General features: G+C 46.7%; 1 protein-coding gene across 9 annotated transcripts in view; it reads right to left on the bottom strand.

Moving 5' to 3' along the window:
* The window catches only part of MYH10 (myosin heavy chain 10), a 123,786-nt gene extending 100,631 nt beyond the window's left edge, over window positions 1-23,155 (bottom strand). For 5 of the 9 annotated variants that reach the window (XM_077892676.1, XM_077892679.1, XM_077892677.1 and 2 more), the window contains exons 1-4: window positions 23,037-23,143; window positions 16,829-16,991; window positions 16,293-16,668; window positions 2,099-2,255 (exon numbers count right to left, since the gene is read on the bottom strand). In XM_077892676.1, the coding sequence (XP_077748802.1) occupies window positions 2,099-2,255; window positions 16,293-16,668; window positions 16,829-16,991; window positions 23,037-23,052 (712 nt within the window). In that variant the 5' untranslated portion in view covers window positions 23,053-23,143. Of the gene's footprint in view, window positions 1-2,098; window positions 2,256-16,292; window positions 16,669-16,828; window positions 16,992-22,771; window positions 22,926-23,036 lie in introns of those variants that run through there. The other 4 variants (XM_077892682.1, XM_077892685.1, XM_077892683.1 and 1 more) reach the window with 4 other exon arrangements.
* Window positions 23,156-25,004: the final 1,849 nt, after the last annotated feature.

Below are 25,004 nucleotides of genomic sequence, written 5' to 3'. Positions count from 1 at the left end.
AAAGCTGGTCTGGCAACATTAATGGCACATTAACATTTAATCCCTGTTAACTGTTTTGTTAGATTCGATTTTTCCATTCAACCTGTCAAGATAATTTTTAAGATTGTTTCTTTTCCTCAAATGTATCTATGGCATGGAAGTTTCAAGTCATCTATACGTTGCATGGGCATGCATGCGTCCCTTATCTTGAAGTATCCTGAGAAAAATGTCCCAATGGGATACCCCTTTGTGGACACCCTGACAAAGCTGGACAACCTCCATCACCAACCAGCACCTCACGTGCACCTTTCCCACCAACAGCCATGAGGACATCACAGGAGACTGTGGGAGGCTACGTGGAAGTCCTGATTCTCAGCAAACACTGTCCACTATAATTTCCCTGCCCACTAAGCTAAAGGAATGTGGGGCATATTTTCGTGTTGTTCTTCAACTTTTAACAATAGATTCTAGAATCCTTCCTGGCAGGTATGTGAAGCTCAGTGGCCTGAAGCTTCTTCCCCTTTTGAAAAGTTAGGGTTGTATATGGGACTCTGCCCCCACTTTCTGGAAACTTCCCTCCTAGATATCACAGTTCAGGGACCCATCTCAACTGTGAGAACATGCTTGTTTCAATGAGGAAATATGGATTTAATTAGAGAAGGAGTATGCTTTCTCCAATTTCTTCTCCTATATAAGGCAAAGTTTGCTCATTCATACAAATTGCTCTTCTGCATATATAAAGATTCTTCTTCACAGAGACACAGAACCGAAAGCAAGAAAGCTGATCATCCTTTCTCCACCATCAGCAATTCACCAGAGCTGTAGGCATTTCTTAGGATTCTCTGGCTCTGAGAATCAGAAAGAGTATTAAGTGTCATCTTAGCCTGAGCTGACTGTGGATATTCACCTGTCCTTACCAATCGATGACAGTCTTCTAGGTGGGAAGGACCTCCTATTTGCCAAGGGACCTGGTATAAGAAGCGTCTATATAAAACATGAAATAAGGGATTGAGACCTGCTCTTGATTAATGGCTTCATGCTACCCTCAGATTTAGACCCAGCCTCCGTGAACCGCAAGTCAGCGACAGCAGGAGGCAGCCTATTCTGTTCCCCAAAGATCACCAAACTATCTCATAAGAACCAATAGGTCTTAGGACACTTTAAAAGTTTCTTTTTTAGGGGATTCCTGGGTGGCTAGCAGTTTAGCGCCTGCCTTTGGCCCACGGCGTGGTCCTGGGGTCCTGAGATCGAGTCCCACATCGGGCTCCCTGCAGGGGGCCTGCTTCTCCCTTTGCCTGTGTCTTTGCCTCTCTCTCTCTGTGTGTCTCTCATGGATAAATAAATGAAAATTTTTTTTAAAAAGTTTATTTTTTATTTTTTATTTTATTTTACTTTTTTTTAAAAGTTTCTTTTTTAAAAGATGAAAGGAGATGCAGCGTCATTACAGGGGATCTCACACAGCACTAGGAAGGCCTATGTTCAATGCAGTCTTTTTGAGCAATAATATGCAATGTGTTCAAAACTGTTCTGATTTTCAGGAAAATGCCATCATGTTCTGATTTTCAGGAAAATGCCATGTCTAAATGCACCATCATGCAAGTGAATGACTCCAGATTTATAATTCATCCCAAATCCAAAGGGAATCGGTTGACATCAACCAACTTGCCCTGTGCTTTCTAACTTCTGTTGCTCCCTTTACATGTATTTAAGACAGAAATATCTTATGACCTTTCTTTTCCCAACGAAGCCTCTACTCTTTCTATCATTCCTCCTGTGGCTCCTTCTGTGGGTTCTGAAACATACTGTGAGAGAGCTGTGACCATATCGGCATGTGGTAAAGAGCAAATGTATGTAAAAACTAGATGCTTTTCAATGAAAAAATTAATGTGATGTAGCTATGAAGCTGCAATCATCCTTACCTGCTTCCCCCAGAAAATGACCACACTGCCCATTCTCATCTGAAGAATTCAATATTCTTCCGCAATAAACATTTACCTCTTTTCTTTTTAATCTTTTTTTTTAAGCGTAAAGCCCTTTGGAGAACAGATCAAGATACACACAAGAATACTAAATCACATTTAAGAAACTGAGTACTGAGGACTCTAACACTTCCAGTTACCTTGAAGCATGCATCTGTAAGCAGATTCAGATATAGCGTAGATGTGTGGAGGCATCTCGTGGCGTTTCTTCCCTCTGTACATTTCAATAATATTCTCAGAGTAAATTGGAAGATTCTTGTAAGGATTTATGACTACACAGAAGAGTCCAGAGTAAGTCTAGAAGAAAAATAAAATACAGTGGTTAAAAATAAAAAATCCTAAACATATCAGCCAGTCAGAAACTATACAGTGACTGGAATAGAGGCCTTCATCTCTGAAGTAACTGGTCTATTCCCCAATTAAATCTAGCCAAGGATGGGCAACTCTAAGCCACAGGAAGGTCTCCCACAGATGCTTTACTAAGTGGCACTCTCCTGGATAAAATGGTCATAATCACATATGCTTCCTGACCTCCTAGGGCTATTACTGGAAGGTTGAAAAGATAAGGTTATTCACTTTTCATGGTCACTCTTTCCTGAGCATAGAAGGTATGAAAGGTCAGTAATATAGTTTCAGATTCCACATTGCAACTAATCTTTAAGAAAATACCATTTGTTAAGTTTGGTATAGTATCAAAGAAGAATGATCTGAAAAGGTGGCTGTTAAAGAGATTTGCAAAAGTGTAAAACTTCTCTGAATTTTTTTGCTCTGTAGAGTATAGCTTAAAAAAAGAAAAAAAGGAAAGAAAATAGTTTTTTTTCATGAAAGATACTTTGCTCATGTTAACTTGCTACACAGTTATTTTATGAATTTATTTAAATAAATAAATGCTTTATTATTGTCAACCAAACTGAGAAATATTTTTTAAATTTGCTGTAATTTCAAGTACAGTAAACACTGATAAATATAAACCACACAAAAGAGTTGTGTGCTCCACCCATTCACCCAGTCAGGTGCTTGATAATTTTTAAGGACCATTAGTTTAAAAGTTACAAACCTTTCCTGATCAGCAAAATAACCCTGATTCAGAATTGACAGTAAGAGCACTTTGGGGAGTTTTCTCAATTCACTAAGAATGATTTCTAAGAAGAAGGTGCCGAACTGCCCCTGGGGGTGGTGGAAGAACCAGAGGACTCCAGCCTACTGAGGGACCAAGGCATCTGGAAAGGGCGGTCTGTCACACTGGATGGATGCAGGCCTTTCATTTAAGGTGATCTGGGTGATCTGGGCGATCTACGTATCTGGGCAATCTGCTTATCTGGGCGACTTGGGTGATCTGGTGATCTGAGTGCCCAAGTCTACAGGCAAGAGGACACGAAAAAGGCTGAGGACTGATGGTGTTCATGCCACAACCCGCTTCCCCAGAGACCCCAGGCTCTTGTCAGCAACAGCTGTGTTCATAAAGGCTGAACCCCTTGGCAGCTGCCACAAGAAGGCACTCAAGAGACTGCTCTCCTGTGAACCCTGCAGTTAGGTTACTAACTAACGCTCCAACTAGGGAATGCAGGCCTGCCAGGAGAAGTTAAGTGATCAGAAGCACGTCTAGAGCTGTTCTCCCTGCAGCTTCCCTATGTCACAACCAGAGGCTCGGATGTGGATCACACCTGCCACCTGGGCTAGGGGTAGAGAGAGGACAAAAGGCCAAAGGCTCTGCCTCAAGTTCACCAACAGGGGCTGTGTGCCTTCCTTCTGAGCTGATCCTGGGCCTGAGGCCAAGAGTAAGTGCTTGCCCATCCCCAGCTGACCACTCGGGTCTTCAGGCTGTGGCTCTCATGTCCGGGGAGCTCCTGGAGAGGCCTGGGCAGCTCAGGGCCTCCCCACTGTGGACAAGCCCCTTGTCTCACTTACCCAGTCCAGCCTCTCTCTGCCACCACATGACCAAAAGGCAACAGGAGGCAAGAAAAACAGGGGTTTTATTAAGGGTGAGAAAGCTAAGGCCAGGCAATCTTGGTTCATAGTTTATTGAGCTTAATTTGTACAGGGTCAAATTAACAAGACATTAACTATCTACACCTCAATGAATCTTCATATATACCTCGCTTTTCCATTGGAAAATTAGATTACAGTCTGTCATGAAGCTACAGATTCTATACTTCACTTTTATAAGAGGTAAATTACCAATCGGCCAAAAAGAAAAAATCAGAAACCAAACCAAAACCAAAACCAACCAATTAACAAAAAACCCCAAGAAAATCAGAATATGGAAGTTCCATTTGACATCCCACGGCATGTATGGCATGGTTAGCAGAGCATAACAATGACATTTAAATCAGAAATAATTCAACATATGTGTCTCCCACGTGGTGGGTACTTTTCTGAGGTCTAGGGTTACAAAGATGACTCAGTCTCACAAATATGAGTACGTCATCTAAAAACAAGGTTAAATAATCATCAGTAGCCCGTGCCTGCCAAAGAGGGGGAGTAAAAAATGTTTATGTGGAAATATTATTCAATTTTAGTGCTTAAAGAGCTCACTTCAAACTATCTGGAAACTGGCTCCGATACCAGGCTCCTCTAGAACTGATAAAGGAGGCGACAGTGTGTCATCTTTATCTTCCCCAAGGCACATGGCAGGAGGGTGATATATTATTAAAATAATGTCTCTGAGAGCCTGACATTCCAATTAGACTTCATTCACTGTCTGAATACACAAACAGGTCATTATGTACCTTTCAGAAATACCACACTCTGGGTATGAAAACAATATATACGCACTAAACAAACAAAACACAAAATTAGGCACTAAAAAAGAAAGGAGTACGAAAAGAAAAGGAGAAAGACAAACAGGATTATAATAGGACAGAAGCTCCAGAGCAGAACATACAACCAACCCCAGGCCCTGAAAGTCATAGCCATCTCGTCAGAAATTTTAAAACGAGGAAAGAAATTCAGACCTAGATGGTCTCTGATGTTCTTTTAAAGACTATTAAAAGGTCAAAAGGAGGGATAAAGAAATTCCTATTAAAACTAGGAGAGCCTAAAACTTGGTGCCAGGATATAGCTGAGGCAGAGTGGGAAACTCAGCTTCACAGAAAGTGGTTTGAACCATGGAATGTGTGCGGCGGGAGCTTAGAAAGGCAGACTCAACTATTTAGGTTGTGTCCTGCGAGGGTGATCAGCTATTAGAAGTTCGGAGGAGAGGAGCAATGAAGGGAAGAAGCATATTTGCAAAAGTATAGATATGGAGGCTCCATGGAAAAAATACTGAAGGGCAAGAGGTGAGTAGTGGGGGGAATAGAGACTACTGCATCAGTCCTAGCACAGGGAGAGGGCCCAGGTGAGAGGGAGACTGTGGGTCATGAGAACCCACTCAGGGGAGGGAGACTCAAAGGTACTTGGAAGCTCTTAGCATAAAAACCGCCAAAGAGGCAAGCTACAATTGCCCCAAGTATTTAAGCTTGAGAGGCTGGAAATGCTACTGATGAACAGCAAGAATGATTTGATTCAGGTAGCCCGGGTGGCTCAGTGGTTTAGCACCTGCCTTCAGTCCAGGGGGTGATCCTGGAGACCTGGGATCGAGTCCCACGTTGGGCTCCCTGCATGGAGCCTGCTTCTTCCTCTGCCTGTGTCTCTGCAACTCCCCCGCCCCCGTCTCTCATGAATAAATAAATAAAATCTTAAAAAAAAAAAAAAAAAAGAATGGGGGATCCCTAGGTGGCTCAGCGGTTTAGCGCCTGCCTTTGGCCCAGGGCGCGATCCTGGAGTCCCAGGATCGAGTCCCACGTCAGACTCCCAGCATGGAGCCTGCTTCTCCCTCCTCCTGTGTCTCTGCCTCTCTCTCTCTCTCTCTATCTACCATAAATAAATAAATAAATAAATAAATAAATAAATAAATAAATAAATAAAATCTTTAAAAAAAAAAAAAAAGGAATGATTTGATTCATAGGGAAGATAAGGACCCCCCTCTGAGCACAGCAAAATCATGGGAAGCTGAAAGGGGATTCGCTATAGCAGGTGAGTCCAGGAAAATGCCCAGCGAGAGCTGGACACACTGCTGAAGCCATGAGGACATTCTGCAGAACTGCATAGCCTTTAAGACACCAGCTGATGTCATCACATACCTTACCTAAGGGAAACAGACAAAAATGTGTGTATTTAAAAAAAAAAAAAAGCAGGGGCACCTGGGTGAGTCACTCACCAGGTGAGCCACTGGGCTCAGTGGTTGAGCATCTGCCTTCAGCTCCTGTTGTGATTGATCCCAAGGTCCTGGGATCGAGTCCCGCATCGGGCTCCTTGCAGGGAGGCTGCTTCTCCCTCTGCCTGGGTCTCTGCCTCTCTCTGTGTGTCTCTCATGAATAAATAAATATTTTTTTAAAAAATCAAACCAAAATCTGATATATGAAGGAAAAAAAAAGAAGAAGGAAAACAGCATCCAAAGGTTTCAGACAAAGAATGTACCCATGGAAACTACCTATAAAATAAGCTAAAAGAAAAGTTTAGGAAACTGATTTATAGCTACAAGGGGAGGTAGGATAACAGGGACTCTAAATACCGGAACAGACACACATAAGGGTAAAAGAGGTGGCTAGGTAAGCGAGGAAAAGCTGTAAGGAATCATATGAAATAAAAAAACAAAAAGTCCCAGCGGAGAAAATAAAGAGCAGAATGGGTATCAGGAAATGGAGTGATACAGTGGACACATTTCTTCTGAGAGCTTCCCTCTTAATGACTAAATAGAACAAAGGTACAATAATAAAAGGAAGGCATGAGGGTAAAACAACAAAAATACTTCAAGGACAGATGAATCCAGAAAGTAAAGCAACGATCGCTAAAATATTAATCATTATTGCTTCTCTGGGGGAAGAAAGGCCAAAATTCTGTAAAAAGAGCAATCATCCAAAAACAAATTTGAAAATGTAGTATGGGCATGCGCGGGGTGGTGTATAACATACACTGAGTCAAACAGAATCCACCAAGCCAGTCCACGTAGAAGGGGTGCAGGCCTCACGAGATGACGCATCTGGACAGTGCTCCCCACGGCTGCCACACTCTCAGATGAATGGCACATGAAGACACAACTACTGCACGAACTTCGCCGATAAAACCCCAGACTCTGACTGACCCTGCTTTTCAATCTCAACACCACAACTTGAGAGATGACCTGGCATTAAGGTCATCGCAAATCCACATCTGGTCAAGCCTCTGGACGCAAATGCAATCAACAAAATCCAGACTACGAGAGGTTCTACAGCACAATGGACCAGAGAAGAGGGGAAATGTATAGATCAGAAGAGACAGAGCAAGTAATTCCAGGATGGTGACCATGCCTGCACCTTGATGCAAACAGACCAAAGCAACTATGACAAACATTCATGAGAAATAAGGACAATGTGAATGTGATGGAGAATTTGACAACACAGGATTATTCTTTCTTGCTTATGCAGATGAGAGTTACCAACCCCAAACATGAGGCTAGAAAGCAAGAGGCTGAGCGGAGTGGCTGGCAACAGCCCTGATGTCCCCCTCTCCCCCACCCCGGCCCCCTGAGTCCTTGGTGGCTACACCATGAGGGTTAGGGGTGTACCAGGAACACCGGCCCCGCACAGCCCAAAGCCCAGCCGGGAGGTGTCCATCCCTGATGCTAGTCCCTGTCATCCTCCCACCCACTCAGAGCAAACCTCCAGAAAGAATTTCATGGCACCAAGAGCTGCAGATCACCTCCCCAGTTTCTCAGGTCCAATAACTGGCACAGAAGCCATCACCTGTGACCATAATCCAAGATAATCCTCACACCCCTGTGTCGCCTTGTGTTATCATCTTGGATATGTTCAAGTGATTAAAAAACCTGATTGAGGATTCTGCTGGAGTTTTGGGAACTGTTAAAAGAAAAAAGCCATAAAAAAGAAGCCATAAACAAACAAACAGACATAAAAAGCCTTTTAATGAAATCACAAAAAGAAAACCCAAAATGAAAACTGCAACACAGAGTAACTGAAATTAGAAATTCACCGGATGTGTTTAATGGCAAATTAGACACAGTTGAAGAAAGAGTCAGTTACTCCACAATTTATCAGAAGCAAATATCCAGGCTGAAGCACAGAGGGGAAAACAGGATTAAATACAAGTGGCTCCATGGGACATGGTGAAAGGTGACTCAAGACGCCTGAGTCCAAGGAGGACGGACAGTGTGGGGGCAGAAGAGTCTCTACAGAGACAACTAAGCTAAGAATTTTCCAACATTGACCAAAGGCATCCAGCCACAGACAAAAATGCTATAAGCTCCAAACCAAAGACAGAGAAGGAACTTGATCCAAGTACGTCGGGGCAGAAAGCCCACTGGCTCTTGATCTCGGGGTCGTGAGTTCGAGCCCCGTGCTGGGTGTGGAGCGGACTTCAAACACCATGAAGGAGGATATAAAGGTGCTATCACACAAGGTGGCCCTTCCTAAAAGGAGGAGGGGAAGTAAGAGGTGGAGAGGAACATAGCGACAAGAGAAAGCTAAGTGAACACTGACTATATGGAGAAGTGGGAAGCACCTCATGGAGTTTAATTTTTTTTAAATTTTTTTTATTTATTTATGATAGGCACACAGTGAGAGAGAGAGAGAGGCAGAGACACAGGCAGAGGGAGAAGCAGGCTCCATGCACCGGGAGCCCGACGTGGGATTCGATCCTGGGTCCCCAGGATCACGCCCTGGGCCAAAGGCAGGTGCTAACATGGGGTTTAAAATGTAGACACCCTGGGGCGCCGGGGTGACGGTCTGACACTGGATCCAACTCAGGTCGTGATCTCGGGGTCATGAGATTGAGCCCCCCTCAGGCTCCGTGCTCAGCGAGGGTTCTCTTCCCACAGATGTACCATCTGAAGTAGACACAGGAGGGACACCTGGGTGGCTCAGTGGTTGGGCATCTACCTTCGGCTCAGGTTGTGATCCCGGGGTCCTGGGATTGAGTCCCACACCAGGCTCCCCATAGGGAACCTGCTTATTCCTCTGGCTGAGTCTCTCTCTCTCTCTCTCTCTCTCTCTCTCTCATGAATAAATAAAATCTTAAAAAAAAAAACAAAACTAATCCTTTGCGAGAAGCATCACTGCTAAACAGCATTTCATGAGGATTCACCAGAGAGATAGAAACATCCTGCATTTGCATATATGCGGTAACACAGCTTCAAGTGTGTGTATACAGCAAAAATGACAGAACTAAAGAAACAGATTAGCAGGAACAGAGAGAGGATAACCAGCGGATAACCATGGAAAACTGTGATTATACTCAAGACAGAGTGATACTGTGCACAAGGGACCCATGCCCAGTGGCTGACCTTGTAGCTGACCCTAGCACATGATGGGCCAGACAAGCAAGTCTTCCAGGGTATGGTCTCTGACCAGGGGGGAGCTGATATTAGAAATAACCAAATAAACCTGAAAATCCCCTTACATTTGGAAACCACAAGCCATCTACTCCTAAATAACTCATATGTACCACGAAGACACCCCCATTATTTTGGACTGAACAGCAGTGAAAATACAACACACTAACACTTGTAGAATACAGCTCAACGCTTATGACTTAGATCTCGGTGCAACTCTAGCAGATCAGGGATGAGAGTGAACGGTACTACAAATCCTACAGAAAGTAAGATGGTATGACGAACAACTCTATGCCTAGAAATTTTGAAAATTTAAAAGAAACAGAGAAATTCCTAGAAAAATATCATTATCAAAACTGACACAACAAACCAAAGATCTGAGAAGTTCTACATCTATTAAAGAAAAACTTGCCCACAAAGAGAGCTATAGTGTTATGTTAAAAAAGAAATAACATGAATCCTATCTGAACAGTGTCTGAGAACACACAGGGATGAGATATTCCAATTCATTTTTCTAAACCCCGCATAATCTGGATAGCAAAATATCATAAGGACGGTACAAGAAAGGAAAAATTTTAAGACAATCTCACTCGTGAACAAAGATACAAAAATCCTAAACAAAATATTAGCAAACAGAATCTAGGAATCTAGAAGTATAGAAAAAGAATACTTGGTCCTTGCCAGGTTAGTTTAAAACTCAAATATATATGTACATATACATATATATGTGTGTATATATATATATCTCACCACAATAATAAAATAGCCAGAAAAATCACACTATCATCTCACTCGATGCTGGAAGAACATTTGATAAATTAATATTCAATAAGGATTTTAGAAGTTTATCCATTCAGATAAAAACTAGGAACAGAAGGAAACTTCCCTTAATCTGATAAAGAATATTAAAAACAAAATGGGAACAACCATCATTCTTAATGGTGAAATGTTGGAGCTTTCTCTCAGAGATCAGGGATGATACAAAGATGCCCATGATCACCACTTCTTTCAATGAATACTTACTGAGGGTCTTAGTGCAACAAAGCAAGTAAAAGAAATGTGTAAGAACTGGAAAGGGAAAAATAAAACTGTCATTCTTTGTAGACAACATGAGTGCATTCATAGAAAATCCAAAAGAATCTTCAGCTAAAGTGCTGTAACCCATAAGTAATCTTAGTAAGACTTTTTTTGTATTTTTAAATCTAATTTAATCTACATTTTTTTTTAATTTTAACTTTTTTAAGTAGGCTCCATGCCCTGCGTGGAGCCCAACATGGAGACTGAACTCACGACCCCGAGGATCAAGACCCAAGCTGGGATTAAGGGTCAGATGTTTAGCACCCACGTGTTCCAGGCTGGCTCAGTCAGAGAAGCAGGCAACTCTTGATCTCGGGGTTGTGAGTTTGAGCCCCAGGTTGGGCAAAAGATTAAAAATAAAATATATATTTTTTGAAGATTTTATTTATTCATGAGAGACACACAGAGAGAGGCAGAGACACAGGCAGGGGGAGAAGCAGGCTCCCTTCAGGGAGCCTGATGCGGCACTAGATCCCAGGACCCTGGGATCACACCCTGAGCTGAAGGCAGATGTTCCACTGAGGCCCCCAGACGCTCCTCTTGTCTTTATCTTACACCACACACAAAATCCAATTCCAAATGGACCCGAGGCCAACCCCAAGTAATCATCATCACACTTCCCTCTCAGACCAAGGCAAGAGGAGAATGAAGTCAGGACCTCTGCCACCCAGGCCCAGCCCCAGGCCTCCGTGTGAGCTGTCAGGAGGCCCCACCTCCTATGGGAAGGCCTCCCCACACAGCCACCCTCCACTAGCCGAGGCATCAGCTCTGGCCCAACACGCCTTTAGAGATGGGAGACACAGCAAGGGCCTAGCCGTCACCATGCCAGGGCATTGTCCTCTCCTGCGCTTGTTTTCTTTTTTTTTTTTTTTTTTTTTTTTTTTTTTAGCATGCGCTTGTTTACTGAACTCTGCCTGCATGTTTGTAAACCGGCCCCTTGTTGAGCTCTCAGAACACCCGGTTCAAGGGCCTTCTGTATCCTGCTGGAACGTGGCTAAATCAGGCTTCACCTAGAAAAGCTGAATGCATGAGTTACAGGGACACAAACCCAACCACCCAGGATGTCCACTCCTTCTTACCCACTGTATGGAAAGGCGTGCTTGTATGCACCGGGTACCAGCCCCAAACTGGAAAATGCAAATGCCCAGAAGTAGTTGAGTGGATAAATGGGTCAAAAAGCTTACATTGGAACAGTACGCTCTAACAAGATGGAGAAAATAACACAACCTTTTCACTTTCAGGGCCCTCTGACCTTCTTGGAAATTACTAAAAGACCCCAAAGATCGGGATCCCTGGGTGGCGCAGTGGTTTGGCGCCTGCCTTTGGCCCAGGGCGCGATCCTGGAGACCCGGGATTGAATCCCACGTTGGGCTCCCGGGGCATGGAGCCTGCTTCTCCCTCTGCCTGTGTCTCTGCCTCTCTCCCTCTCTCTCTCTCTGTGTGACTATCACAAATAAATAAAAATTTAAAAAAAAAACAACCCAAAGATCTTGTTATGTATAGCCATACACAGAGAACCAAGTTTTTACATATGTAGATCTATTCATTTTTAAATAACAAAATATGTTAACATAAATAACATTTCTCATGAAAAATAACCATTTGTTTTCTGAAACGAAAGTAAGAAGGGGGGTGGTTGTTTCATATTTTTGCAAATCTATTTTATTATCTGGCTTAACAAAAATAGCTCAATTTTCATATCTGTTTTCACATTCAATCTGTTGTGTGATGATGTTTGGATTGAAGCACATGAAGAAAATTAGACTACGCAGATATTTCGTTGGAAAAGGAAGGTGTAGTTTAACTGACTTTTCAAGTGATCATGGGTATACCTCCTTGACACTACACCAAAATACAACAAGTGAGAATTAAAGATTTGATGCGATGTGGCATCTGAAACCCATGGATGAACTTTCATACTATTACGTACATCAAAATCCATTAAATCCATGGACTCATCTTGCGTGTGGAAAGGTCTTTTACCCACATGTGATTTTGTTACAATGTACACATCATTTGGAAAACATTAACTCAATAAATTATGCAAGTCTTCCAAATGATGACATTTCACTATATGACATTAAAAAAACAAAAAACAGTCATTAATGTCACCATCCATCTCACCAGAAAGGGTTTTAAGTGCTGAGAAGCTGTCACGTTCATAGTGGTAAATACAAATTTCCCTGAATCCTAATTTTTTAAAAAAATCTTAAAAGATTTTATTTATTTATTTGAGAAGGAGGGGGGGTGACAGAGTGAGAGAGCGAGAGCAAGAGACAGAGTATAAGCAGGGAGCCAGGCAGAGGGAGAGGGAGAAGCAGACTCCCTGCTGAGCAGGGATCCGGATGCAGGACTCCATCCCAAGACCCTAGGATCATGACCTGAGCTAAAGGCAGACATTTAACTGACTGAGCCACCCAGGCACCCCTCACACAGTATATCAAAAAGACATGTACTCAAGGGTTGACATTTAATAAAATCAAGCTTTTCTCCTGCTTTCTCAAGGACATTCTCCAGTGGAAAGATTAAAATGACCACTAGCACAGTCTGGGGTCGTGTTAAGATGCATGTGGTTTTCCCCACCATGACTTTTGTACCATCGGTACCAACGCCAACAGTGGAAAGTGCAGATCATAGCTTCAAATAATCATGAGAACAGTTGTGACCTCACAGATCCCCTGGGAGAATCTCAGGGAAACCCTGAGAGTCCACAGGCCACACTTCGAGGACTTCTAAATTATACCAGCACAAAGCAATACAGATGGACCTTAAAAATGTAATGCTGAGAGAGAAAGCAGACATGGAGGCAATATGCTGTGAGATCCATTCATATAAAAGTTCATAAGCAGAAAAATTAAACTATATTGGTCAGGGAGGCACACTTAGTTGATAAAACACACCAAGGGATTTTAAGACACTTCTCCGTAATTAGCAGACCAAGCAGACAAAAATTGGTAAAGAAGATTTAAACAGAATTAAAAAGCTTACTCCAATGGCCACAGATAGAACCCCACACCCAGCAATAACGGAAGGGATGCTCTTCCCAGACACAGAGATGGCGCATCAAAACAGACAATACGGGGGATCCCTGGGTGGCTCTGCGGTTTAGCGCCTGCCTTTGGCCCAGGGCGCAATCCCGGAGTCCTGGGATGGAGTCCCGCGTTGGGCTCCTGCCTGCTTCTCCCTCCTCCTGTGTCTCTGCCTCTCTCTCTCTCTATGTCTATCATAAATAAATAAATAAATATTAAAAAAACAAAAAGACAGACAATACGTCTCACACAGCAAGTCTCAACAAAAACAAAGCAGGATATTAGCTGAACTATATTCTTTGCAACACAATTCATTTAAAACTCAGTAATAAGGGGCTGCCTGGATGGTTCAGTTGGTTGAGCGTCTGACTTGGTTTCGGCTCAGGTCATGATCTCAGGGTCATAGCATTGAGCCCTGTGTCAGGCTCTGTGCTCAGCATAGAGTCTACTTAAGAGTCTCCCTCTCTCCCTCTGCCCCTCCTCACCCCTGTGCTCGCTCTCTGAAAGAAATAAATAATATCTTTAAAAAAAAATCAGTAGTAAAAAGGTAACTTAAAAAAACCCATATTTAGAAAATTTTAAAGTATCCTTTTAAATGTTTCACACGTCAAAGAAGAAATTCTAACACAAAACAGAAAATATTTAGGACCGAGTAATAAAAATACCATGCATCCCAACGTGTGAGGTGAGCTAAAATCATATTGGAGGAGACATTTGCAGTTTTCAAATGGTTTTATTAGGAAAGAGGATGAAAATTAATGACCCAAGAAGTTAGGAGGTCAGGGAGAATCAATCCAAAGAAAATGTAAGGAACTAACATAAGCCAAGCTGTTAGCAAAGTAATTTATTTAAATGAACATATGTTAGCTCACCTCTAGAAATGTGTCTGAAAGGTCCTCCCCAAGTTACTATGGTCTTTACATCACACAACTCAATGGCTCCAGTTCAACTGACTGGGGAATCTCAACACCCAGGCACGTCCCTCACAGTCTCGGGCACCCACAGCCCTACTTTCCTACTAGGATTCTTTCAAGTCAAGTGCTCCAACTCCAAGGAACCCTTCCTCCGCCTCACTAACTGCACACATGATCACCCCAAATTCCCAGCTTCCAGAGGAACTTAGATTGTCTGTCTGTAAAGAGTAAGGGGGGGGGCATGCTTTGAAGAGAAACTCAGACATCACCTGAGTTGTCCCTGAGTTCAGCTGGAGAAAAAAAATCAGACAAGCTCAATAAAAGACACAAGTCTTAGAATCACAGTGAAGAATGGCCACAAATGAACCAAGTGTCTTTTGTCCGATTCCTTCTCTTTCCCGCTGTCTCCTCCCCTCTTCGTCATCTCCTCCCCTCTTCGTATTTCTCTTCTCTCTCTTACTTGCAGGAACCCAAAAAGTCCGAAAAGGGGAAGCAAGGTGAAGATGCTGGCAGAAAAAGCACCTGGTTCCCCTCCACACTGCAGTTCCCCACAACTCTGGCGGTATCACATGTCCAGCATGAGGTGGCACCCAAAACTGACTCCCACTCAGATCTAAGCTGTCAACTCACTGACCCCCACCCAGATCTGAAATTTCAACTCGTGATCCCACCCATCCCACTCCCGCACTCCCTCACCTCCTCTCCAGACCCCTTCAACCTGCTGGATGAGGGACAAAGGGAAGAACCACGTGGGCACTAGAGACAACAGCCAGGGGTCCCCTGCCTTCCCAAGCCTGTGACTTGGCAAAATCACGGGCGGGGCCAGGACACGGTGGCCCCACACGCTCTGCTGCGCAGGCTTAGCCGGATTCTCAAGGCTGCTATTTGAGTGATGTTCTTACTAGTGGCTTCTCTTCCCCAAGCCGTTTCCTTTCTCAAGCCACCTTCCCAATCATGGTGCCTTTTAAACTCACTTTGCACCTTACCTCATAGGGGAAAAACAAAAATGAGAGACTATCAGGCTTGATGGTATCCACTCTGGTAAGGGTCATGGGAGCACGATTCAGTTCTCAGAGCTTCCCATTGCTAGCTCCCTCCTAGCAGAGAGAGTCCAGCTCCAATGCTACCTTCTCAAAGAGTCATGCACAGACCCGCTGTGCAAAGCCATTCCCTGACTCACTATATCCTAGTCTGGCTTCATTTCCTTATGGGGTGTATTGGGAAGGCAGGGACCTGGACTGGCCTGTTCACCACCCTCCTCAGCACCTAGAACCCGTAGGTGTTCAGTAAATAGGGTCACTTAGTACACCCATTTCTATGGGAAAGCTCGTTCTGATTTGCAGAATTTCTGAATGATTGTGAGCCCCAGGTGCACACCCCTTCAAGAAATTCAACTGCTCTCCCCCAAATGTAGACCATACAAAGTCAACTCTTCTCTCTGCTTCTTTTCATTCTACATTGAAGTTTCTATGTCGCCTCTTTAACTCGCTGCCACCTGCATCTATGATCCCCTCAAACCTGTTTTGTCATTCTAGAAGCTCTGGCTCCTTGCCAAATCCCCTCCACTCCATGCTCCTGGACAGACGCTGACTTCTCACTGGTGTGCAGTCGCTATCCTACTATCCATGCAATTCTTACCCCACGTCCGCCTCCCTGGTCTTCCCGCCCCACGCATTCCCCCTCTCATCGTGCTCCAGCAAACCGCTCTAGAAGTCCTCAACTGCCCTGTCAGTATGCTTAATCGCAGATTAGATTATTCAAAATTATACGTTCAGATGTAAAGCGGTGCAAGATGGGTAAGCAAGAGACAATCTTTGTCTTTAACTCGAACAGCAATGTGAAACAGAGAGGGTGGGCATCCCACGTTCTGTTTGGCTCTGACACCACGTGTAACCGACACCGACGGCCAGCCACCCCATCCCGTGATTACTTAGCAGCGAGTACTCACATAGATCAATCCCGAATAGTAGCGGTCCTTCAGGTTATGTAGAACAGAAGCTTCGTTCAAGCACGTCAATTCCGCCATATCCTCCACCTTGGAAAACTTAGGTGGGTTCATCTTCTGAATATCGTCTTTGTTGACCATGGCTTTCTTGCCGTTCTCTGCCAACTCCACCATAACCTCATCTCCCCGCTCCTCTTTGATACTTGCTGCCTCGAAACCATGGCGCTCTGATGGAATCCACACTAGCTTTTTAGCCGTCCAGTCGGCCTGGGTGGCAGGGTTATAGATGACAGCCCTGTCCACAAAGAGGTACCTCTCTGGGTCTTCAAGTCCAGTTCTCTGGGCCATTGTAAACAGGAGGATCCAAGGGCAATTGCCTCTAGGAGAAGAGGAGGAGGAGGACTAGGTTAGATGTTAAAAAACATGCAACGATTCATAGGTTTTACTCTTGTCAGGAACTTAAAACGGAACCCTGGGTAAACAGAAAGCATAACCTTTAGTGGAGGAGCCAGGGTAGTGCTCTTCATGGCCATACTAACCGAGAGTCCAAGGTAAATTTCAGGGGTGACCACAAATTATGCCTCTGGTTGTCTAAAGACCAGGCAAGATGTGCCGGCAGTGGCTGAGGGCTGAAAAACCAGCAGGGGGGAGAAGGCAGGGCTCCCGTTGGGACTTCTTTTTCCTCTTCATTCCCTCTTGCACCTTCACCACAAATTAAACAGGGAGTTAAGAAGGCAATGAGGACAAAGGAAAAGAGAGTCATAATAAAAGGTCTGGGAAGTAGCACAGGAATTAACGTGGCCACAAGGATGCAGCTACAAAACACATGGCAGGTGCCAAAAGTATAAAGCGTCAGGTCTACACAGGCCTCCCATTCTGCCTTCAGATAAGAGACTTGAAGTTCTTCCATACAAACACCCCTAAACTCAGTCCCCCGTAGCTTCTCTATGGCCCGTGTGGTCTTAATGCAATCAGAGGATGCCAGGGAGGGACAGCTACTCAAGCATGTGATGCGGGCTCTCCAGGCCTCACCCCCACTCTGCAGCTGCTCCCGCTCCCCATCTCCTCTGCCTCCATCATACATCAAGACTCACTCCACTACCCTCCCAACATGCAGCGTACCTACTTATGCCCTGGCAGGCAGGGCGGCCCAGAGGCACACTTGCCTTCCAGATGTGGTTTGACCAGGTGCAGAAGAAAGACAACCACTAACACTGGGAAAAGCACTGTTTCTGTGATGCTCACATTTGACCTAAGTCAAGACCTAACTGGTGTACTTAGCCCTCACTTACCATTGGCTCATGATGAGCCATCAGCTATGGTTCCATATGCACTACTCTCAGCTACGACCCATCCGATGCTGGTGCAACAGACTTTCTCAACCAAGTGGCAGGATTTTACAGTCATCACTCACCTTTCTGATGTGACTCATCACTCCTGCCTGATAATATCTTTTTGGAATCTGATACCATCATTAAACACTTTTGTTATTACCCCAGATTCCACATTAGTACAAATCTCACAAGTATGGTTTCCATGACCTCATCCGAGTCAACATAAGAGGCCAACTGAGTAACTAGTCCTGCTTCTGTTACCTCTTCCCAGCTTTTCCCTCCTCCCAAAATGATGGGGATTCTTAGTAGGCAACAGACAGAAGGCTAATCACAGAACAGCCTGGGGTGGGGGTGTCTGGCTGACTCAGTTGGAAAAGCATGCAACTCTTGATCTCGGGGTCATGAGTTCAAGCCCCACGTTGAGTATACAGATTACTTAAAATAAAATCTTTGGGAAAAAAAAAAAAAAAAAAAGCAAAGTGATCCAAAGTTGTTACAAGGATCTTAACCTTGAGTCCGCAAATTTCAACCTCCGCAAATTTCAACCTCCATGAAGTCACTGAAATGGTATAAAAATATACACTTCAGAAGTCATGTTATAATGTAGTGCATTATAAACATGCATGCCCTAGAGCATGGTTCTCAAACTTTGGTGTGTGCACAGGCAGCCTTAGGAGGCTTACAGAAATACCGACCAAAGCCCCATTGCCAGGGTTTCCAATTCAGTAGGTCTGGGGCAGAGCGCCTGGTAATTTGCATTTCTAAAAAGTTCCCAGATGCTGCTGGTCCTGGGACTACACTTTGAGAACCATCACTCCACAGTTCTCTGGTTGCCATGGTGAACCAATGTTGTTAACAGGTATGCTGGGATAGGAAAAAAAAAAAAGGCTGAAAACCAATGTTGACCAATTCCTAACTGATTTAAAGGATATGTGAATGTTTTTTAAATTATGGGCTTGAATAAAACAAAAATCACAAAACAAAATGAAACAAAAAAAATCACCAAAGATGTAATATTAAGACTTCTACAAATAAAAATGCTAATACGTTTTATAAATCAACTTGTAATTTACCTTCTAAGGCATTCACGTGGGGGTGGGCAATTCAGAAAATATTCACAGGGTATGTGTACATTCTGAAGAATGGTTTCCAAAGCCCATCATTATCTCTAGGCACTGGCTTTCGTAAGACTATTAACACACTTTCTGTCTTTCCAACTTATACTTTGCAAACTGCTAAAAAAAAAAGGGAGGCATGGCTCTGCAGTGGGAATCGTCCTAGATAAATCTGGACATGGACAACAGGACACACATTCCACCTTTAAGATTGAGAGCCTTTTAAAAGAGAAAATATCCCACTATAACAAAATATGGTAACAAGTTACTCTTATCCTTAATAGGTAGGAACTGTATATCCCATATGACACCTAGGAGGAGGTCTTGCTGCTAGGAGGCGTGTGCACACACATTTCTTTAATTTTATACTGAGCATGTAATTATATGCTTAAATTTAGTGGATGGCTATAAATTAGGGTAGCCCAACAGGTCATTTCTGCAGTAGACCTTTATAAAAAAAAAAGTAAATGATATATTTAAAAATTAGTTCACCAAATTGGTACACTTAAAGTTTATCAGTATTTTTCCTAGGTGAGGAAATTCTTGTAATTTATGGGAAAGAAACCAACAGATCACAAAAACATAATTGCAAAATGCTCCCGACTTTGTGGGGGGAGATTACCCAGACATTTTTTTTAAAGGAACAGATAACAACAAATAGATAGATAGATAGATAAATAAATAAATAAATAAATAAATATTTTTAAAAGGAACAGATATTCATTGGGTCTTCACTGGGCAGTGAGGTTACAAATCACTTTTACTTTTTACTTTTCCAGAGCTTTCTACAACTAATCAGTCATTAAGAGGACACTTTCCTGTCCCTGGCTATCTGGTGAGCACCTAGGTGGCTCCCAGGTCTGCATGGGGTGGGGGATCTCTCCCTTCCTGACCAAACCTCATACATGTGGTCCCTACCCCCACAGTGAGCTTCACCTTCTCCACAAACACCTACCACTCCTTCCAATCCTGACCCAAATGCCACCCTCTGAGAAGTTCTTTTCAGGTCATTCTGGCAACTGCCCCCTTCTGAACATTTTCGACTGCTCTTCTGGTTTTTTCTTGCCCTCCCCAGCACCCTACTTGAGGGCTTATTAGCACATAGCAGGTACTCCAAATGCGGTTTAGTTGGATAGAGTTTGGGAGGCCAGTGAGGAGGTTTTGTCCACTTTAACTCTTCACTTGTGATTGCCAAGTATGTTGTATTTTTTTCCATTCTACTGTACATGTGTACCTGATCTTGATAATGCTGGTATTTACCAGTGAACCCCTCCCAAATGCTCAGCTTTACGGCATGAGGGAGTACCACAATTTTAAAAACAGCAAATACAGTTCTGTATTATTAATTATGGGCAGGAACCATGCTAAGCAGTTTACCTTTATCAACTCAATCCTCACAACAGCCCTATGAGGTTCGTACTATTAATATCTCTATTCTACAGATGAGAAACCTAAGGTAGAGACAAAGCCGATAACCAGCCCAAGGTCGCGGAGCTCCCAGTAGCAGAGCTGGGCTAACCTCAGAGTTCCTGCTGGAATGCCCACCACAACAACGGTGGGGGGGGGGGGGATTTTGAAGGATTTTGAAGGGTGTGGAGGGCACTCTACGCTGCCTCTCCACTAAATAAAAATCCTATCGATTACGGTTTCAAGAATGCAGGCTCAGCAATCAACGTGCCAGCACAATCTGGCATAGGCTTTACATTTAAGAAAAAACACCTATATTTAGGGAAAAAAGGAATAAAGAGCAAACTCTTTGCCGCAAACAGAAAGATAATCTGGAAGGTTTTTGGTGTCATTTTGAAAAGAGTGTTTAATTATACCTAAGTCATTATTCTGTATATGAAAGAGCCCCTTCCAAGGCAGAGCCCCATCCCCTTAATTGGTTTTAGACATACACTCCCCGGCAGCTCTGTCCCCTCCCCCACAGCCATTTTTTTACTTCCAAAAAAATGCCACCCGGCAAACTTCTGGGTTGCCTGCCTCCCAGCACCTACCACAGGTACAGAGACAGGAAAACAACTCAATTTTGTGACTACCTTGCACATAACAAGCAAAACACAAATGATCTATAACACATCAACTAAAACAGAATTGTGCCGCTTGGTTTAACGACCCCACTGCGGTCACTGACATGACAGGGATGTGCAAACCAAATGTATATTTACCAAAATTCAGCTTAGCCACATGTTTGGTTGCAGATACCAACCAAACACACAAGGGCACTACCACCCTGTATGGCCCGCGCCATCTCAGTGAACATCTTCACACTGGGTTAAAATCTTTCTAAAAATGTGGACGCAACGCCAGGAATTTCAATCCTTCCTACAGAATCAGAAAGTACATAACCCGCTGAAGCACTGAGTCTTCCCTCTTGCACAATGTGCCCTTCAGAATTTCTCCATCTGGTCTCTTATCATCTTATCCAGTCTGTCTTCATTGTGATGATTTCCCTAAGGAGCCCAAATAAAAAGCCAACCTCTAGGGTCACATCCCTTCACTGCCAAAGCCTGCGCTGTATAGCGCCCCATCACAGCATATGCTGTCTCCAGATAAGGATGGGAAAGAAGCAAATTTAAGATGCACAAGTCAAGAGATGCATCAAATAAAATGGCCACTTTTTCAGGATCTGAGACAGACAGGGCATACTTCAGCATCAAGAGCAGGGGACCCCACGAATACTTGGGGAGGGCAGATGGAGGAAGGAAATATCACAATAAATAGATTAAAGTTTTCCAGACTGAGGAGGCTACGGAGAATAATGAAGCCTGACTCAAAAGGATCCTCACTTCCAGCGTGAAAAAAACAAAATCTCGGCAGAGCCCAAGTATTACATCTAGTATATTATATTATTCAGCGAAAACAGCAGCCTTTGTTCCGTGGGCAGGCTGGATCTCCCCCGCCTGCTCTCCCCTACCCCACCCCACCCCTCCCCACCCCCCTGCATCCACCGCAGTGGGCTCGCAGGCAAGCCGCAGAGGCCCGGAGACACAGATAACGGTCACAGGCAGAGGCCACGCCACCCCAGCCTCCGCGGCTGAGCCCAGACCCGCCGAGTGGCCGGCGTCCCTTCCCAAGGCCCGGGCTCCCAGGCCGGCCAGGCTGGGGGGGGGGGGGGGGGTTGGAGGGGGCTCCCGGGTCCCCGGGCCGCACCCGCCCACCGCGGGCCCACAAAGCGCCCGCCAACGCCACGGCTCCGCCCCGACCCCATTTCGGTCCCATTTCACGGGATCAGGGTGTGACCCCAGCTGCAGAAGGCCAGCGAGGGAGTCCGCGGCGAGCCGTGCCCGGATCGCTTACACAATAAAGGGATCCCGAGGCGAGCGCTGACCCTCCCCCCGGCCGCCCTTCCGCAGCGCCCCCGCCACATTTCCCGCCCGGCCCCCCGCCCCGGCCGAGCTCAGACCCCTGCCCTCGGGGCCCCCCACCCCACCCCACGGGGCCCGGAGCGCCGCCCGCGCTCCGACAGCCCTGCGGAGCCCCGACCGCACCCGGGCAGCCCCGCCGGCCTAACACGCCCGGGAGCCCACCCTTTTCTATCCGGAGCCCCCCACCCGCACCCGGGTCGCGCTTCCCCGCCTGCCCCGCCCGGGAGCCCCGAGACCCCCACCGGGGCACTAGGCCTCCCCCACCCCCGCGTCCCACGGACCCCACACCCCGAGCACCAGCTCCCTGCAGCCCCCGAGGGGTCGTTCGCCGGCCCACTCGGGCCGCGATCCCTGCAGGGGTCTCCAGCCCCAGGCCCCCCTTGCCCGCCGCTCCTGAGGTCTCTCCACCCACCGGGGTCGGCTCGCTCCCCCGCCTCCGTCCGCGGGGTCGGTCCCCGCACGAACCTACCGCCCTCCGCCCAGAGCCCTCTCGGGCGTCCCCGTGCTCCCGCTCGGGCTGCGCTCCAGCCCTTGCAGAGGCGCCCGGCGGCCCCCGCCCCCACCAGCCCGGGACCCTTGCCCCCCCCATCGTCCCCCGCGTCCCCCACCCCCGCCCCCGCCCCCCGCGGCCGCCGCGCTCGGACCCGGGCAGCCGCCCCTCTCACCTTCACCGAAGATGGTGGCGCCGGCGCACGTCCCCAGCCGCGACCACAGAGCCGGCCCCTCAGCCCCAAACCCACCGCTGCCTCCGCCGGGCTCCTTTAGCACTGCTGCTCGGGGCTGCCCCACCCACCCCCACCCTCATTGGGCCAGCTCCACGCCCGTCACCGCCGCCCCCAGACCCACTGGTCCGTTTGCGCGCCCATCTCCAAGGGAAGACGTTAGCAACGCGAACGAAGCTACCTTCCCGAGGCCGCTCCCCCCACCCACCTGGAAGGACGCTCATTGGCTCCCGCTCCCGGCCCAGGCCGCCGGGGCGCCCGTCTCATAGGCCGCCCCGCACGTCCGTCAAGGACTCCGGGAGGTGCGGCCGCGGCGCTGGCCGGTGATTGGCTGGCGCCCGCGGAGATGAACAGGCGCCGCCACCCGGCGCCGGCGAGCCCGCGGGACAGCGCCTGCGGAGCCCGCAGGGGCCTCGGCTGCGCGGCCGCGGGGGCAGGTGTGCGGAGGCCTGAGCCCGGCCCGGAGCCCGGACGCGCCCCCGCCGGCGTCCGGCCGCACAGAGCCCCCTCGGGCGCCTCGCCGCCGCCTCCCCCTGCGGCAGCCGGCGTGTCCCGCAGCGGCACCGGCTGCCACCGCCGAGTCGCGGGCCCCCGGCGCTGCCTGCAGGGGCGGGGCCGGAGCGCGGTCCAGAGGCCTTACGTCACCCCCGGAGCTGCAGGGGGGGCGGGGGGGCCGCGGCTCTGCGGCTCACCTGCAGTGGGGGAGGGGGCGGGGCCCGCTGCGGCTCTGCGCCTGCGCACAGGCTCTACGTGGGGGGGGGGGCGGGGGGGGCACCGGCGGCGCTCCGGGGCTGCGGGGCTGCGGGGCTGACCCTGCCCGGGTCGGCGGAGCGCGGGATGCCTTCCAACGCTGCCGCAGTTCTGTTGTTTCCCCTCCCCAGGCTCCTGGCTGGCCTGAGATTCCAGAACAAGGACAGAAGACTTGGGAAAGGACCTCGTTCACCTCATCCATTCATTCCTAATTTCATTCATTCGTTCATTCATCACGGGGAGCCCCTCCCGCCCCCCGCCCCCGCCTCCACTGCGTGGGAAGGGCCTGTGAGGAGGTTCTGCAGAGCTGTCAGAGCCCCTAGGACCCGTGAGCTCTTCGAAGGCCTTAGAAAATGTTTGAGAACTGGGGGGAGGGGAGAGGAAAAGAAGGTTCCAAAATAAGGAAAGGAAACTAGAAAAATTGAAGTTAATAAATAATGAAATATCTGCAGAATCTAGTCTACTGCAACAGGAAGGGCTCTTACATAATTACATATAAATATTATAAAGTTGGAGTCTCAAGAGCAAAATGACTTATTCTTGCAAAAACTGCAAGTTAGCAGAAACGCCTTCAAAATGTTTACAGCAAAATGCGATTACACTTCATGTTGGGAATGGGTGCGTAGCAATACGTTATGACAGGGCAAGTGGGTGAGCCTCCGAAACGTCCAGTCTGGTAAAAAGTGAACAAAGCAAAAAAAAAAAAAAAAAAAAAAAAAAAAAAGGCAGGAAATGATAAGGAAGGGTTGGTGGAATTCACAGAGGAGGCTCCAAGAGGCAGCCGAGTGCAGAGTCCTTCCTGGGGAAGTCAGAATCAGGTCCTGTGTCTCTGTCCTTTGTCCTAGTGCATCTGGTTACACACCCCCGCCCCCCAGCCCACTAGGGTAAGCTGCCCCTTGTCCAGGTGTCTTGTGACTTGGCTCGGAGAAGAGGTCTGCCCTTGACGCAGTCTGCACATGGAATACAAGTGAACGGTACAAACTTTGAATGATGGGGCACCCGGGTGGCTCAGTGGGTTAAGCACCTGCCTTGGCTCAGGTCCTGATCCTAGGGTCCTGGGATCAGCCCCACATGGAGGCTCCCAGCTCAGCGGGGAGCCTGCTTCTCCCTCTGCCCCTCCTCCTCTCCTCATGCTCTTTCACTTTCTCTCTAAGAAATAAAACCCTTACAAAAAAAATACATGAATGATATCCCTCTTCTGAATCTTTAAGTGTGTTTAGAGAAGACCAAAGACTCCATCTGCACTCCATCTTGGCTTTGTCAGTCACTGGGCATTTCCCCCGATGTGGTGTGCGTTGCCTAGAGCATCCACACACACACAGCCCTGTTAGCCACCAAGTCTGTGGTTTCTCCCAATTTTAAAACAAACCCAGTGGATCAGCAGCAGAAGAGGGCAGGAGATTCACCAGAATTAAACATCACAAAG

The sequence above is a fragment of the Canis aureus genome, chromosome 3 (genome assembly GCF_053574225.1).
Source record: "Canis aureus isolate CA01 chromosome 3, VMU_Caureus_v.1.0, whole genome shotgun sequence".
NCBI classification, from domain to species: Eukaryota; Metazoa; Chordata; class Mammalia; order Carnivora; family Canidae; genus Canis; species Canis aureus.
The sequence above is the reverse complement of the archived record's forward strand: the minus strand, read 5'-3'. Positions and strand labels throughout refer to the sequence as shown.